Below are 13,583 nucleotides of genomic sequence, written 5' to 3'. Positions count from 1 at the left end.
ACACTACCAGCACCACTATCACCCACCATGGTGACACTACCAGCACCACTATCATCAACCATGGTGACACTACCAGCAGCACTATCACCCACCATGGTGACACTACCAGCGCCACCATGGTGACACTACCAGCACCACTATCACCCACCATGGTGACACTACCAGCACCACTATCACCCACCATGGTGACACTACCAGCACCACTATCACCCACCATGGTGACACTACCAGCAGCACTATCACCCACCATGGTGACACTACCAGCAGCACTATCACCCACCATGGTGACACTACCAGAAGCACTATCACCCACCATGGTGACACTACCAGCACCACTATCACCCACCATGGTGACACTACCAGCACCACTATCACCCACCATGGTGACACTACCAGCACCACTATCATCCACCATGGTGACACTACCAGCAGCACTATCACCCACCATGGTGATACTACCAGCAGCACTATCACCCACCATGGTGACACTACCAGCACCACTATCACCCACCATGGTGACACTACCAGCACCACTATCACCCACCATGGTGACACTACCAGCACCACTATCACCCACCATGGTGACACTACCAGCAGCACTATCACCCACCATGGTGACACTACCAGCAGCACTATCACCCACCATGGTGACACTACCAGCAGCACTATCACCCACCATGGTGACACTACCAGCAGCACTATCACCCACCATGGTGACACTACCAGCACCACTATCACCCACCATGGTGACACTACCAGCACCACTATCACCCACCATGCTAACACTACCAGCACCACTATCACCCACCATGGTGACACTACCAGCACCACTATCATCCACCATGGTGACACTACCAGCACCACTATCACCCACCATGGTGACACTACCAGCACCACTATCACCCACCATGGTGACACTACCAGCAGCACTATCACCCACCATGGTGACACTACCAGCACCACTATCACCCACCATGGTGACACTACCAGCACCACTATCACCCACCATGGTGACACTACCAGCACCACTATCACCCACCATGGTGACACTACCAGCACCACTATCATCCACCATGGTGACACTACCAGCACCACTATCACCCACCATGGTGACACTACCAGCACCACTATCACCCACCATGGTGACACTACCAGCACCACTATCACCCACCATGGTGACACTACCAGTACCACTATCACCCACCATGGTGACACTACCAGCACCACTATCACCCACCATGGTGACACTACCAGCACCACTATCACCCACCATGGTGACACTACCAGCACCACTATCACCCACCATGGTGACACTACCAGCACCACTATCACCCACCATGGTGACACTACCAGCACCACTATCATGCAACATGGTGACACTACCAGCACCACTATCACCCACCATGGTGACACTACCAGCACCACTATCACCCACCATGGTGACACTACCAGCACCACTATCATCCACCATGGTGAGACTACCAGCACCACTATCACCCACCATGGTGACACTACCAGCACCACTATCACCCACCATGGTGACACTACCAGCACCACTATCACCCACCATGGTGACACTACCAGCACCACTATCACCCACCATGGTGACACTACCAGCACCACTATCACCCACCATGGTGACACTACCAGCACCACTATCACCCACCATGGTGACACTACCAGCACCACTATCACCCACCATGGTGACACTACCAGCACCACTATCACCCACCATGGTGACACTACCAGCACCACTATCACCCACCATGGTGACACTACCAGTACCACTATCACCCACCATGGTGACACTACCAGCACCACTATCACCCACCATGGTGACACTACCAGCACCACTATCACCCACCATGGTGACACTACCAGCACCACTATCACCCACCATGGTGACACTACCAGCACCACTATCACCCACCATGGTGACACTACCAGCACCACTATCACCCACCATGGTGACACTACCAGCACCACTATCACCCACCATGGTGACACTACCAGCACCACTATCATGCAACATGGTGACACTACCAGCACCACTATCACCCACCATGGTGACACTACCAGCACCACTATCACCCACCATGGTGACACTACCAGCACCACTATCACCCACCATGGTGACACTACCAGCACTACTATCACCCACCATGGTGACACTACCAGCACCACTATCACCCACCATGGTGACACTACCAGCACCACTATCACCCACCATGGTGACACTACCAGCACCACTATCACCCACCATGGTGACACTACCAGCACCACTATCACCCACCATGGTGACACTACCAGCACCACTATCACCCACCATGGTGACACTACCAGCACCACTATCACCCACCATGGTGACACTACCAGCACCACTATCATCCACCATGGTGACACTACCAGCACCACTATCACCCACCATGGTGACACTACCAGCACCACTATCACCCACCATGGTGACACTACCAGCACCACTATCACCCACCATGGTGACACTACCAGCACCACTATCACCCACCATGGTGACACTACCAGCACCACTATCATCCACCATGGTGACACTACCAGCACCACTATCACCCACCATGGTGACACTACCAGCACCACTATCACCCACCATGGGAAACACTGGTAACATTAGAGGTGCCATTTTGAAAATTTAACATTTCCTAAATTACTGGTAATTGTTAGAATTGGGAGGAGATGAAATAATCACACTTCTTCATATGGAATTTTTATGGAATTTAAGTTATGGAGTTTTTCCTGATAATAATATAAACAAAGTGTTTCATAAAGTTCTCAGGAGTTATGTGTCATTGTGAACCTAACAATGACTTGTTCTTCAGGAGGATGGACGGTGTTACTCCGGAGAGACAATAATGTTGTTCCTGCGGTGAACTTCACCAGAGACTGGGAGGCCTACAAGACCGGCTTCGGTAACGCCGCCACTGAGTATTGGTTAGGTAAGTGGAAATACTGAGGCTGGTACTGGCTGCCCACCTTACTTTTTCCCTTTTACAAAATATTTTTAAAACGACATTTGATTGTTTTATTCATGTTTTAAATTATGTTTCATACACAAGTTTTGAGAAATGGTAAATACGATTATAAACGTGATGTCATAATGTTTTAATAAAAGTGTTTTAAATGTTATGATATAATGTTTTAGAGCAACGATTTTTAAAATGTTGATTTTAATTATTAATTATTGGAATTATTAGGTATAATTACATTTACTGCATTTATTTATTTTCTTTTTTTTCTTTTTGAGATATATACAAGAGTTGTTACATTCTTGTACAGCCACTAGTACGCGTAGCGTTTCGGGCAGGTCCCTGGACAACCCGTTCTCGCAAATTTAATAAGTCAATATTGACTTATTAAATATGTGCATAGGTGACATACTTAACATAATAGATACCCTTAAAAAGATTCATAGAAAATACCGACTTTACCTAACCTACTTAGTATGTTAAGATAAGCATCTTATTGCTTCGTAATTACAATTATTACCTAACCTATAATAGGTATAGGTTAAGTAATAATTGTAATTACGAAGCAATAAGATGCTTATCTTAAGATACTAACAAGGTTAGGTAAGGTCGGTGTTTTCTATGAATCTTTTTAAGGGTATCTATTATGTTTAGTATATCACCTATGCACGTAGTTAATAAGTCAATATTGACTTTACGAATTTGCGAGAACGGGTTGCCCTGGAATACGATCCCCTGCCGCGAAGAATCGTTTTTTCATTCAAGTACACATTTTTACTGTTGCGTTAAACTGAGGCTACAGTTAAGGAATTGCGCCCAGTAAATCCTCCCCGGCCAGGATACGAACCCATGACATAGCGCTCGCGGAACGCCAGGCGAGTGTCTTACCAGTACACCACGGAGACTGATTTTATTTATTTAATTTAGAAAAATATTGACAGACAGGGAGAAAAGGGGAGAGATGGAGAGGCAGACAGAAAGAGAGAGGTGAGAAACAAAGGGAGAGAGACAGAAGGAGAGAGAGAGAGAGAGAGAGAAGAGGAATGAGAAGAAAGAGAGGAGAGAGGCAGAGATAGAGATGAAGAGACAGAGAGGCAGAGACAGAGGGGCAGAGACAGAGATGAAGAGGCAGAGACAGAGAGGCAGAGACAGAGGGGCAGAGACAGAGACAGAGAGGCAGAGACAGAGGGGCAGAGGCAGAGACTGAGACATAGAGGTAGAGACAGAGGGGCAGAGACAGAGATGTAGAGACAGAGAGGCAGAGACATAGAGGTAGAGACAGAGGGGCAGAGACAGAGGGGCAGAGACAGAGAGGCAGAGACATAGAGGCAGAGACAGAGAGACAGAGATGAAGAGACAGAGGCAGAGTGGCAGAGACCGAGAGAGAGAGGCAGAGGCAGAAACAGAGAGGCAGAGATAGAGAGACCGAGACAGAGAGGCAGAAACAGAGAAAGTGAAGCAGAAACAGAGAAAGTGAGGCAGAGACAGACAGTAAGAAACAGAGAAACAAGGCGAGAGACAGAGAAGGGTGAGAAGAAGACAGAACGAGCGGCTGGGTGAGGTGCAGTAGCACTGGGAGCAAGGCGGCGCACACGGGCTGGCTACACCACTCGGGTGGGAAAATCTGACTCCAATAATTTGTAATTAAAATAAAACATTTCGATAGCTGTGAAGGACCATCACTTTTTGAGAAAAAGTGGAAAACAAAATGAGACAATGGATGAAACAGATACCAAGAACTAGTGTCCTATGGATCTTAGTGAAACTGTATTTCTTACGTAAAGGGAGACAAATTAACCTGCACAAAATTTGGAGGTCACATGCTAAAAGATTAATGCATCCCTAGCATTATTCTGGTGCTGGTTCCTCACCAGAGTAAATAAATTATGAAAGTAAATAAGGTTGATTATATAATATTAATTAGAGGTAAATGCACCTCAATATACTACTGGATAGTATAGTAGAGTATGTGGTAAATCAATGGGTTAGTATAATTGATCTCGGGAGATCACTAATACAACTACGGAGTTATTACTACGAGTAAACATGAACAGCTTAGCTGTAAAACTAGAGAGGTGTAATCAGTTGCCACGTTCCACCGATGACGTGTTGCATAGGGCAAATTGTTGCACGTGAGGATGGGGAAGCCTAGCACTTCGGTTGACGTCGACTCGGAGCTGGAAGGCAATTACATTGTAGAAATCTTCTACATACAAACTACAAGTACATCCTAAATTAAGGAAATCTTCCTGAAAGGTATGATGATCATTGTAAAAACCTCCTGCAAATATCTGTGCAATTTATGTTCAAGCACTGTAAATTTCTTCTGCACAAATAATGAATATAATCGCATATTTAGATTATAAAACTGCTAAAGACACGTACGGGATTTTGTTATTTTATATACGGCATAACGACAACTAGCCTAAATGTTAACTGTGGCCACATGGTAACAAACAGGAAATAATAGTTGCCGAGCCGCGTGTCCGTTGATGTAGAGAACTGTGCAATCCTTCGTCCTCCAGCTGCTGCTTGAAGGGCGCTGACTATAGAATTGCAGATATACTAACTCTGGGACACGGCTAAATGTGCCAAATGACGTGGCACCGCTCTACTGGTTGTGGGAGCGAAATAAGCACGATCGAAACGTAGCTCTCTGTTGCACGCTACTAAAGGCGTCCGAGTCGTGTGGTGACTGGTCACGTTCTCGCGTCTTCCTCCTCTTCCCAATGTCCATGTGCGGCTCTCGATAGTCATCTCGAGCGTTTATGGATATATATATATATATATATATATATATATATATATATATATATATATATATATATATATATATATATATATATATATATATATATATATATATATATATATATATATATATATATATATATATATATATATATATATATATATATATGAGGTGGTGACGAGTATTGATGTCACATTTAATTCTTCTGTGTTAAAATATAATTTCGCGTAACATAAATTGATTTATTAAAGTCACGCAGCTAATCGAGGAAATTAAAGTGAAATCATTTACATTAAAATAATTTCCTCTAGAATGTTTAATATCAACTAAATAAAGGAGTTCCAGTAAGCAGTAGTAGGCTACGAAATTAAAACTTATTAGTAAGTAACTATTTTTAGTAAAAGAAATGATAAACTGGACTCTGTTATAAATCCAACTAAATGTGGAAAGAATTCATGTTTCTGCCAGTCGTTCCTCACGTCGTCACTCTGACTAGGAAGAATCTGGCAATATGTTTAATATAAATCATAATGATGATTAAATCTACAAATCAGTGATTTTAGTAACTACTTGTGGTTAATACAAAGGTTGTATAAGTTACAAAGATGTATGAAACTGTTGGCTATTTCCAAAATCTCGCTGGGGTCAAACCCCAAACCATTCCTGACCTCAAGATGGATCACATGTTACTGACAAAGCCTCCCATACACACCTACAGTGTTTATAACATTGTTTACATAATAGTACTCCCCATCCCCCCCAACACACACACTCCAGAATCTCCCACACCAAGGAACATAAACCCACCAAACACACACACACACACGCACACACACACACACACACACACACACACACACATTGTCTTTTTGGGGAATCAAATATGCAATGCGTTATAGTCTGGAAGAAAATATGAAGGTTGATGCAATTGAAATACCTGACTTTAGAAGAGGACATTATGGCAACCTCAGAATTTTTTTTAGTGGATATAATTGGACAGACTTTTTGCTAGGCAAGGAAGTGAATGAGATGTATGTCAAGTTTTGTGAAATATATGATAAAGGCACAAAAAAATTTATACCAAAACAGAGAAGCAGAAAAAGGAAACAGGATTGGTTCAACAGAAAGTGCGAGAGGGCCAGAGACCAAAAGACACAAAAATGGAATCAATACAGGAAGAGGCCAAAACCCCAAACATACCCGCGATACAATGATGCGAGAAACAACTATACGGCAGTGAGGAGAGAGGCAGAAAGAAATTTTGAAAAAGGGATTGCAGACAAATGTAAAACAGAACCAGGTCTATTCTATAAATTCATAAACAACAAATTGCACTGGTCAGAGGCAATGTATCGGACTGGAGAAATGTCACAAGTGTAGTACCACAGGGTTCAGTTCTTGCACCAGTGATGTTTATTGTCTACATAAATGATCTACCAGTTGGTATACAGAATTATATGAACATGTTTGCTGATGATGCTAAGATAATAGGAAGGATAAGAAACTTAGATGATTGTCATGCCCTTCAAGATGACCTGGACAAAATAAGTATATGAAGCACCACTTGGCAAATGGAATTTAATGTTAATAAATGCCATGTTATGGAATGTGGAATAGGAGAACATAAACCCCACACAACCTATATATTATGTGAGAAATCTTTAATGAATTCTGATAAAGAAAGAGAGGTGGTTCTAGATAGAAAACTATCACCTGAGGACCACATAAAGAATATTGTGCAAGGAGCCTATGCCACGCTTTCTAACTTCAGAATTGCTTTTAAATACATGGATGGCGATATACTAAAGAAAGTGTTCACGACTTTTGTTAGGCCAAAGCTAGAATATGCAGCGGTTGTGTGGTGCCCATATCTTAAGAAGCACATCAATAAACTGGAAAAGGTGCAAAGACATACTATTAAGTGGCTCCCAGAACTAAAGGGCAAGAGCTACGAAGAGAGGTTAAAGGCATTGAATATGCCAAAACTGGAAGACAGAAGAAAAAGAGGTGATATGATCACTACATACAAAATAGTAACCGGAATTGATAAAATCGATAGGGAAGATTTCCTGAGACCTGGAAATTTAAGAACAAGAGGTCATAGATATAAACTAGCTAAACACAGATGCCGAAAAAATATAAGAAAATTCACTTTCGCAAATAGAGTGGTAGACAGTTGGAACAAGCTAAGTGAGAAGGTAGTGGAGGCCAAGATCGTCATTAGTTTCAAAGCGTTATATGACAAAGAGTGCTGGGAAGACGGGACACCACGAGCGTAGCTCTCATCCTGTAACTACACTTGGGTAATTACACTTAGGTAATTACACACACACACACACACACACACACACACACACACACACACACACACACACACACACACACACACACACACACACACACACACACACACACACACACACACACACACACACACACACACACACACACACACACACACACACACACACACACACACACACACACACACACTGTGCCTTACGACACTAGAAAGAAGAAGGGAGAGGGGGGACATGATAGGAACGTATAAGATACTCAGAGGGATTGACAGAGTGGATTATGTGAGAAATCTTTAAAGAATTCTGATAAAGAAAGAGAGGTGGTTCTAGATAGAAAACTATCACCTGAGGACCACATAAAGAATATTGCGCAAGGAGCCTATGCCACGCTTTCTAACTTCAGAATTGCTTTTAAATACATGGATGGCGATATACTAAAGAAAGTGTTCACGACTTTTGTTAGGCCAAAGCTAGAATATGCAGCGGTTGTGTGGTGCCCATATCTTAAGAAGCACATCAATAAACTGGAAAAGGTGCAAAGACATACTATTAAGTGGCTCCCAGAACTAAAGGGCAAGAGCTACGAAGAGAGGTTAGAGGCATTGAATATGCCAAAACTGGAAGACAGAAGAAAAAGAGGTGATATGATCACTACATACAAAATAGTAACCGGAATTGATAAAATCGATAGGGAAGATTTCCTGAGACCTGGAAATTTAAGAACAAGAGGTCATAGATATAAACTAGCTAAACACAGATGCCGAAAAAATATAAGAAAATTCACTTTCGCAAATAGAGTGGTAGACAGTTGGAACAAGCTAAGTGAGAAGGTGGTGGAGGCCAAGATCGTCATTAGTTTCAAAGCGTTATATGACAAAGAGTGCTGGGAAGACGGGACACCACGAGCGTAGCTCTCATCCTGTAACTACACTTGGGTAATTACACTTAGGTAATTACACACACACACACACACACACACACACACACACACACACACACACACACACACACACACACACACACACACACACACACACACACACACACACACACACACACACACACACTGTGCCTTACGACACTAGAAAGAAGAAGGGAGAGGGGGGACATGATAGGAACGTATAAGATACTCAGAGGGATTGACAGAGTGGATTATGTGAGAAATCTTTAAAGAATTCTGATAAAGAAAGAGAGGTGGTTCTAGATAGAAAACTATCACCTGAGGACCACATAAAGAATATTGTGCAAGGAGCCTATGCCACGCTTTCTAACTTCAGAATTGCTTTTAAATACATGGATGGCGATATACTAAAGAAAGTGTTCACGACTTTTGTTAGGCCAAAGCTAGAATATGCAGCGGTTGTGTGGTGCCCATATCTTAAGAAGCACATCAATAAACTGGAAAAGGTGCAAAGACATACTATTAAGTGGCTCCCAGAACTAAAGGGCAAGAGCTACGAAGAGAGGTTAGAGGCATTGAATATGCCAAAACTGGAAGACAGAAGAAAAAGAGGTGATATGATCACTACATACAAAATAGTAACCGGAATTGATAAAATCGATAGGGAAGATTTCCTGAGACCTGGAAATTTAAGAACAAGAGGTCATAGATATAAACTAGCTAAACACAGATGCCGAAAAAATATAAGAAAATTCACTTTCGCAGAGTGGTAGACAGTTGGAACAAGCTAAGTGAGAAGGTGGTGGAGGCCAAGATCGTCATTAGTTTCAAAGCGTTATATGACAAAGAGTGCTGGGAAGACGGGACACCACGAGCGTAGCTCTCATCCTGTAACTACACTTGGGTAATTACACTTAGGTAATTACACACACACACACACACACACACACACACACACACACACACACACACACACACACACACACACACACACACACACACACACACACACTGTGCCTTACGACACTAGAAAGAAGAAGGGAGAGGGGGGACATGATAGGAACGTATAAGATACTCAGAGGGATTGACAGAGTGGATTATGTGAGAAATCTTTAAAGAATTCTGATAAAGAAAGAGAGGTGGTTCTAGATAGAAAACTATCACCTGAGGACCACATAAAGAATATTGTGCAAGGAGCCTATGCCACGCTTTCTAACTTCAGAATTGCTTTTAAATACATGGATGGCGATATACTAAAGAAAGTGTTCACGACTTTTGTTAGGCCAAAGCTAGAATATGCAGCGGTTGTGTGGTGCCCATATCTTAAGAAGCACATCAATAAACTGGAAAAGGTGCAAAGACATACTATTAAGTGGCTCCCAGAACTAAAGGGCAAGAGCTACGAAGAGAGGTTAGAGGCATTGAATATGCCAAAACTGGAAGACAGAAGAAAAAGAGGTGATATGATCACTACATACAAAATAGTAACCGGAATTGATAAAATCGATAGGGAAGATTTCCTGAGACCTGGAAATTTAAGAACAAGAGGTCATAGATATAAACTAGCTAAACACAGATGCCGAAAAAATATAAGAAAATTCACTTTCGCAAATAGAGTGGTAGACAGTTGGAACAAGCTAAGTGAGAAGGTGGTGGAGGCCAAGATCGTCATTAGTTTCAAAGCGTTATATGACAAAGAGTGCTGGGAAGACGGGACACCACGAGCGTAGCTCTCATCCTGTAACTACACTTGGGTAATTACACTTAGGTAATTACACACACACACACACACACACACACACACACACACACACACACACACACACACACACACACACACACACACACACACACACACACACACACACACACACACACACACACACACACTGTGCCTTACGACACTAGAAAGAAGAAGGGAGAGGGGGGACATGATAGGAACGTATAAGATACTCAGAGGGATTGACAGAGTGGACATAGACGAAATGTTCACACGGAATAGTAACAGAACGAGGGGGCATGGATGGAAGCTTGAAACTCAGATGAGTCACAGAGATGTTAGGAAGTTTTCTTTTAGCGTGAGAGTAGTGGGAAAATGGAATGCACTTCAGAAACAGGTTGTGGAAGCAAATACTATTCATAATTTTAAAACCAGGTATGATAGGGAAATGGGACAGGAATCATTGCTGTAAACAACCGATGCTCGAAAGACGGGATCCAAGAGTCAATGCTCGATCCTGCAGACACAACTAGGTGAGTACACACACACACACACAAACACACACACACACACACACACACACACACACACACACACACACACACACACACACACACACACACACACACACACACACACACACACACACACACACACACACACACACACACACACACACACACACACACACACAGTTCAGTTCAGCCAGCCGCGTGGGAGGGTCGTTGGGGTCACACACTACAATAAACGCCAATATTTTTGGGTTAATTAAGGCTACAGTGACAGATCACAGATCTAGGGGTATCACAAAGCGTATAACCGCCGCGAATAGGAAAGAAAAAATACAGTGCTATTACTAGAACTTTGTGTTAAACAGTGAATTCACCAGACAGGCCACGTGGGAGGGCCCACGAGGCTTTGTTTACGTATTGGGTCAAGTGATCAGTGGTACAGTGAATTGGTGAACTGTAACACAACAGACACACCGATACAGTGACTGAATCCAGAGATTTGTGTTAGATAGAGAAGAACCGCCATCATCAATCTACTGGATTAGTGAATCATAACGTGGGAGACGACGACGGAGCACTTCGTTATCCAGCATCGTAATTATTCACCTGGTTGTGTGAGCGGGAGGCTGACAGGTAGGTACCCCTCTCTGGTCAATTCTTCAGGTGTACAGAGGTAAAATATTACCAAATTCTTGTTCAGTATATCAGATACACTTAAAATATTAAAGTGGCTCATTTTGAGTAGAGGCTGACATTTTACGGGACCCCCGTAACACACGCACGCACGCATGTACACGTACGTTTGCATGCACACACGTACGTTTGCATGCACACACGCATGCACATGCAAAAACAAACACACGCACACACACATACGTCCAGTCAGGCTAGAAGGGATTAACACCTTTCGTGGAAAGGGGATAAATCCTCACTCATAATCCATCCCCTCTCTTACCCCCTCTCTTACCCCCTCTCTTACCTACCATAAGCTGCAGACAACACCTCACCTCCTCGTAACCCCCATCCCACGCGCACACACGCACACACACACAAGTTCTCTCTGTTCTCTCTCTCTCTCTCTCTCTCTCTCTCTCTCTCTCTCTCTCTCTCTCTCTCTCTCTCTCTCTCTCTCTCTCTCTCTCTCTCTCTCTCTCTCTCTCTCTCTCTCTCTCTCTCTCTCTCTCTCTCTCTCACTCTCTCTCTTTTGCTCTCTCTCTCTCTCTTGTTCTCTCTCTCTTGTTCTCTCTCTCTTGCTCTCTCTCTTGACAAGAGGCAAAATGGCAAGAGGACGTAACAGGGACACAGGAAACAGCCAGAGTGACCAAACGAAGGAAATGTTAACCCAAGTTCTGGAGGAATTCAGGAGGGAGATGCATGAAATGAGGATTACAATTAACAATCTGCAAAGTGAGCTGACATCAGCAAGGGAGGAGATCAAATCCCTCACAGAGAAAAATAAAAAGACCGAGCATCAGATTATCATCCAATGGGAAGGTGGGAATGTTACATTGGAAGGAAATGCTTCTGTACCTGAAACATTTGTGGAAAGACTGAAAAAGAGCTCAGAAGCAATGGACACAGTGAGGGAGGTAGCGATGCAAGCAGCTACATCACAGGAAGCAGCAAGGTGCACCACTCAGCTGCTGGAGAGAATAAGATCAGTGGTAGTTGTAGGCATCAAAGAACAGGAAGGATCCAACAGGCAACAATGGAATAGCAAGGATAAAGAGGCAGTACATGGGCTACTGAAGGGGTTACAGATGGAAGGGGCTGAACAAAACATTGAGAAGGTTTTCAGGTTGGGCTGGTACAACAAGGACAGAAACCGACTTGTGAAGACGGTGTTTACAAACGAAACCACGAAGGAGGATACTCTCGAAAGGAAGAGTCATCTGCAACATGTGGAGGGATACAAAAAAGTATTCCTGCAGAGGGACAGGACGAAGGAGGAGAGAGCCAGGGCTGCAGAGGCAAGGAGGAAGCGCAGGGAGAGAGGAACAAACCAGGAAATCACAGCCCCCAACACAACAGTCCCAGGGACAAGAGGGGAACTCAAAACCAGCATCCCAGCAACACCAGAGGGGAGGGCAACACCACCACCCCCTCTGCATGGAAACACTCCCTTCCCCTCACCCTACCTGCCCCCACCCATAACCCCCATTCTGACACTGTCACCCCATCCCCATCCCCATTCCCATCATGTCCCCCCTCCCACCTATCCCCCCTCCAACCTTTCCCCCATGTCCCCGCTCCCATTTCCCCCCCCCCTGTCCCCCCTCCATCCCATACCCTCCCTATCCCTCCTCCCCCTCACCCCGTATCCTCCATGTCCCCCCTATCTCCTTAACCCACACCCTACCTGTCCCCCCTTCCCTTAAACCCCCACCCCCCACCCCAAA

At 44.0% G+C, this 13,583-nt stretch overlaps 1 protein-coding gene across 1 annotated transcript in view; it reads left to right on the top strand.

Moving 5' to 3' along the window:
• LOC138351715 (ryncolin-4-like) overlaps positions 1–13,583 on the top strand; it is a 413,646-nt gene that overhangs the window by 14,636 nt on the left and 385,427 nt on the right. The window contains exon 2 of the mRNA XM_069303739.1: positions 2,853–2,969. Coding sequence (XP_069159840.1) covers positions 2,853–2,969 — 117 coding nt within the window. The remainder of the gene's footprint in view (positions 1–2,852; positions 2,970–13,583) is intronic.

The sequence above is a fragment of the Procambarus clarkii genome, chromosome 50 (genome assembly GCF_040958095.1).
Source record: "Procambarus clarkii isolate CNS0578487 chromosome 50, FALCON_Pclarkii_2.0, whole genome shotgun sequence".
NCBI lineage: Eukaryota > Metazoa > Arthropoda > Malacostraca > Decapoda > Cambaridae > Procambarus > Procambarus clarkii.
This window is presented reverse-complemented; position numbering and strand designations above follow the sequence as displayed.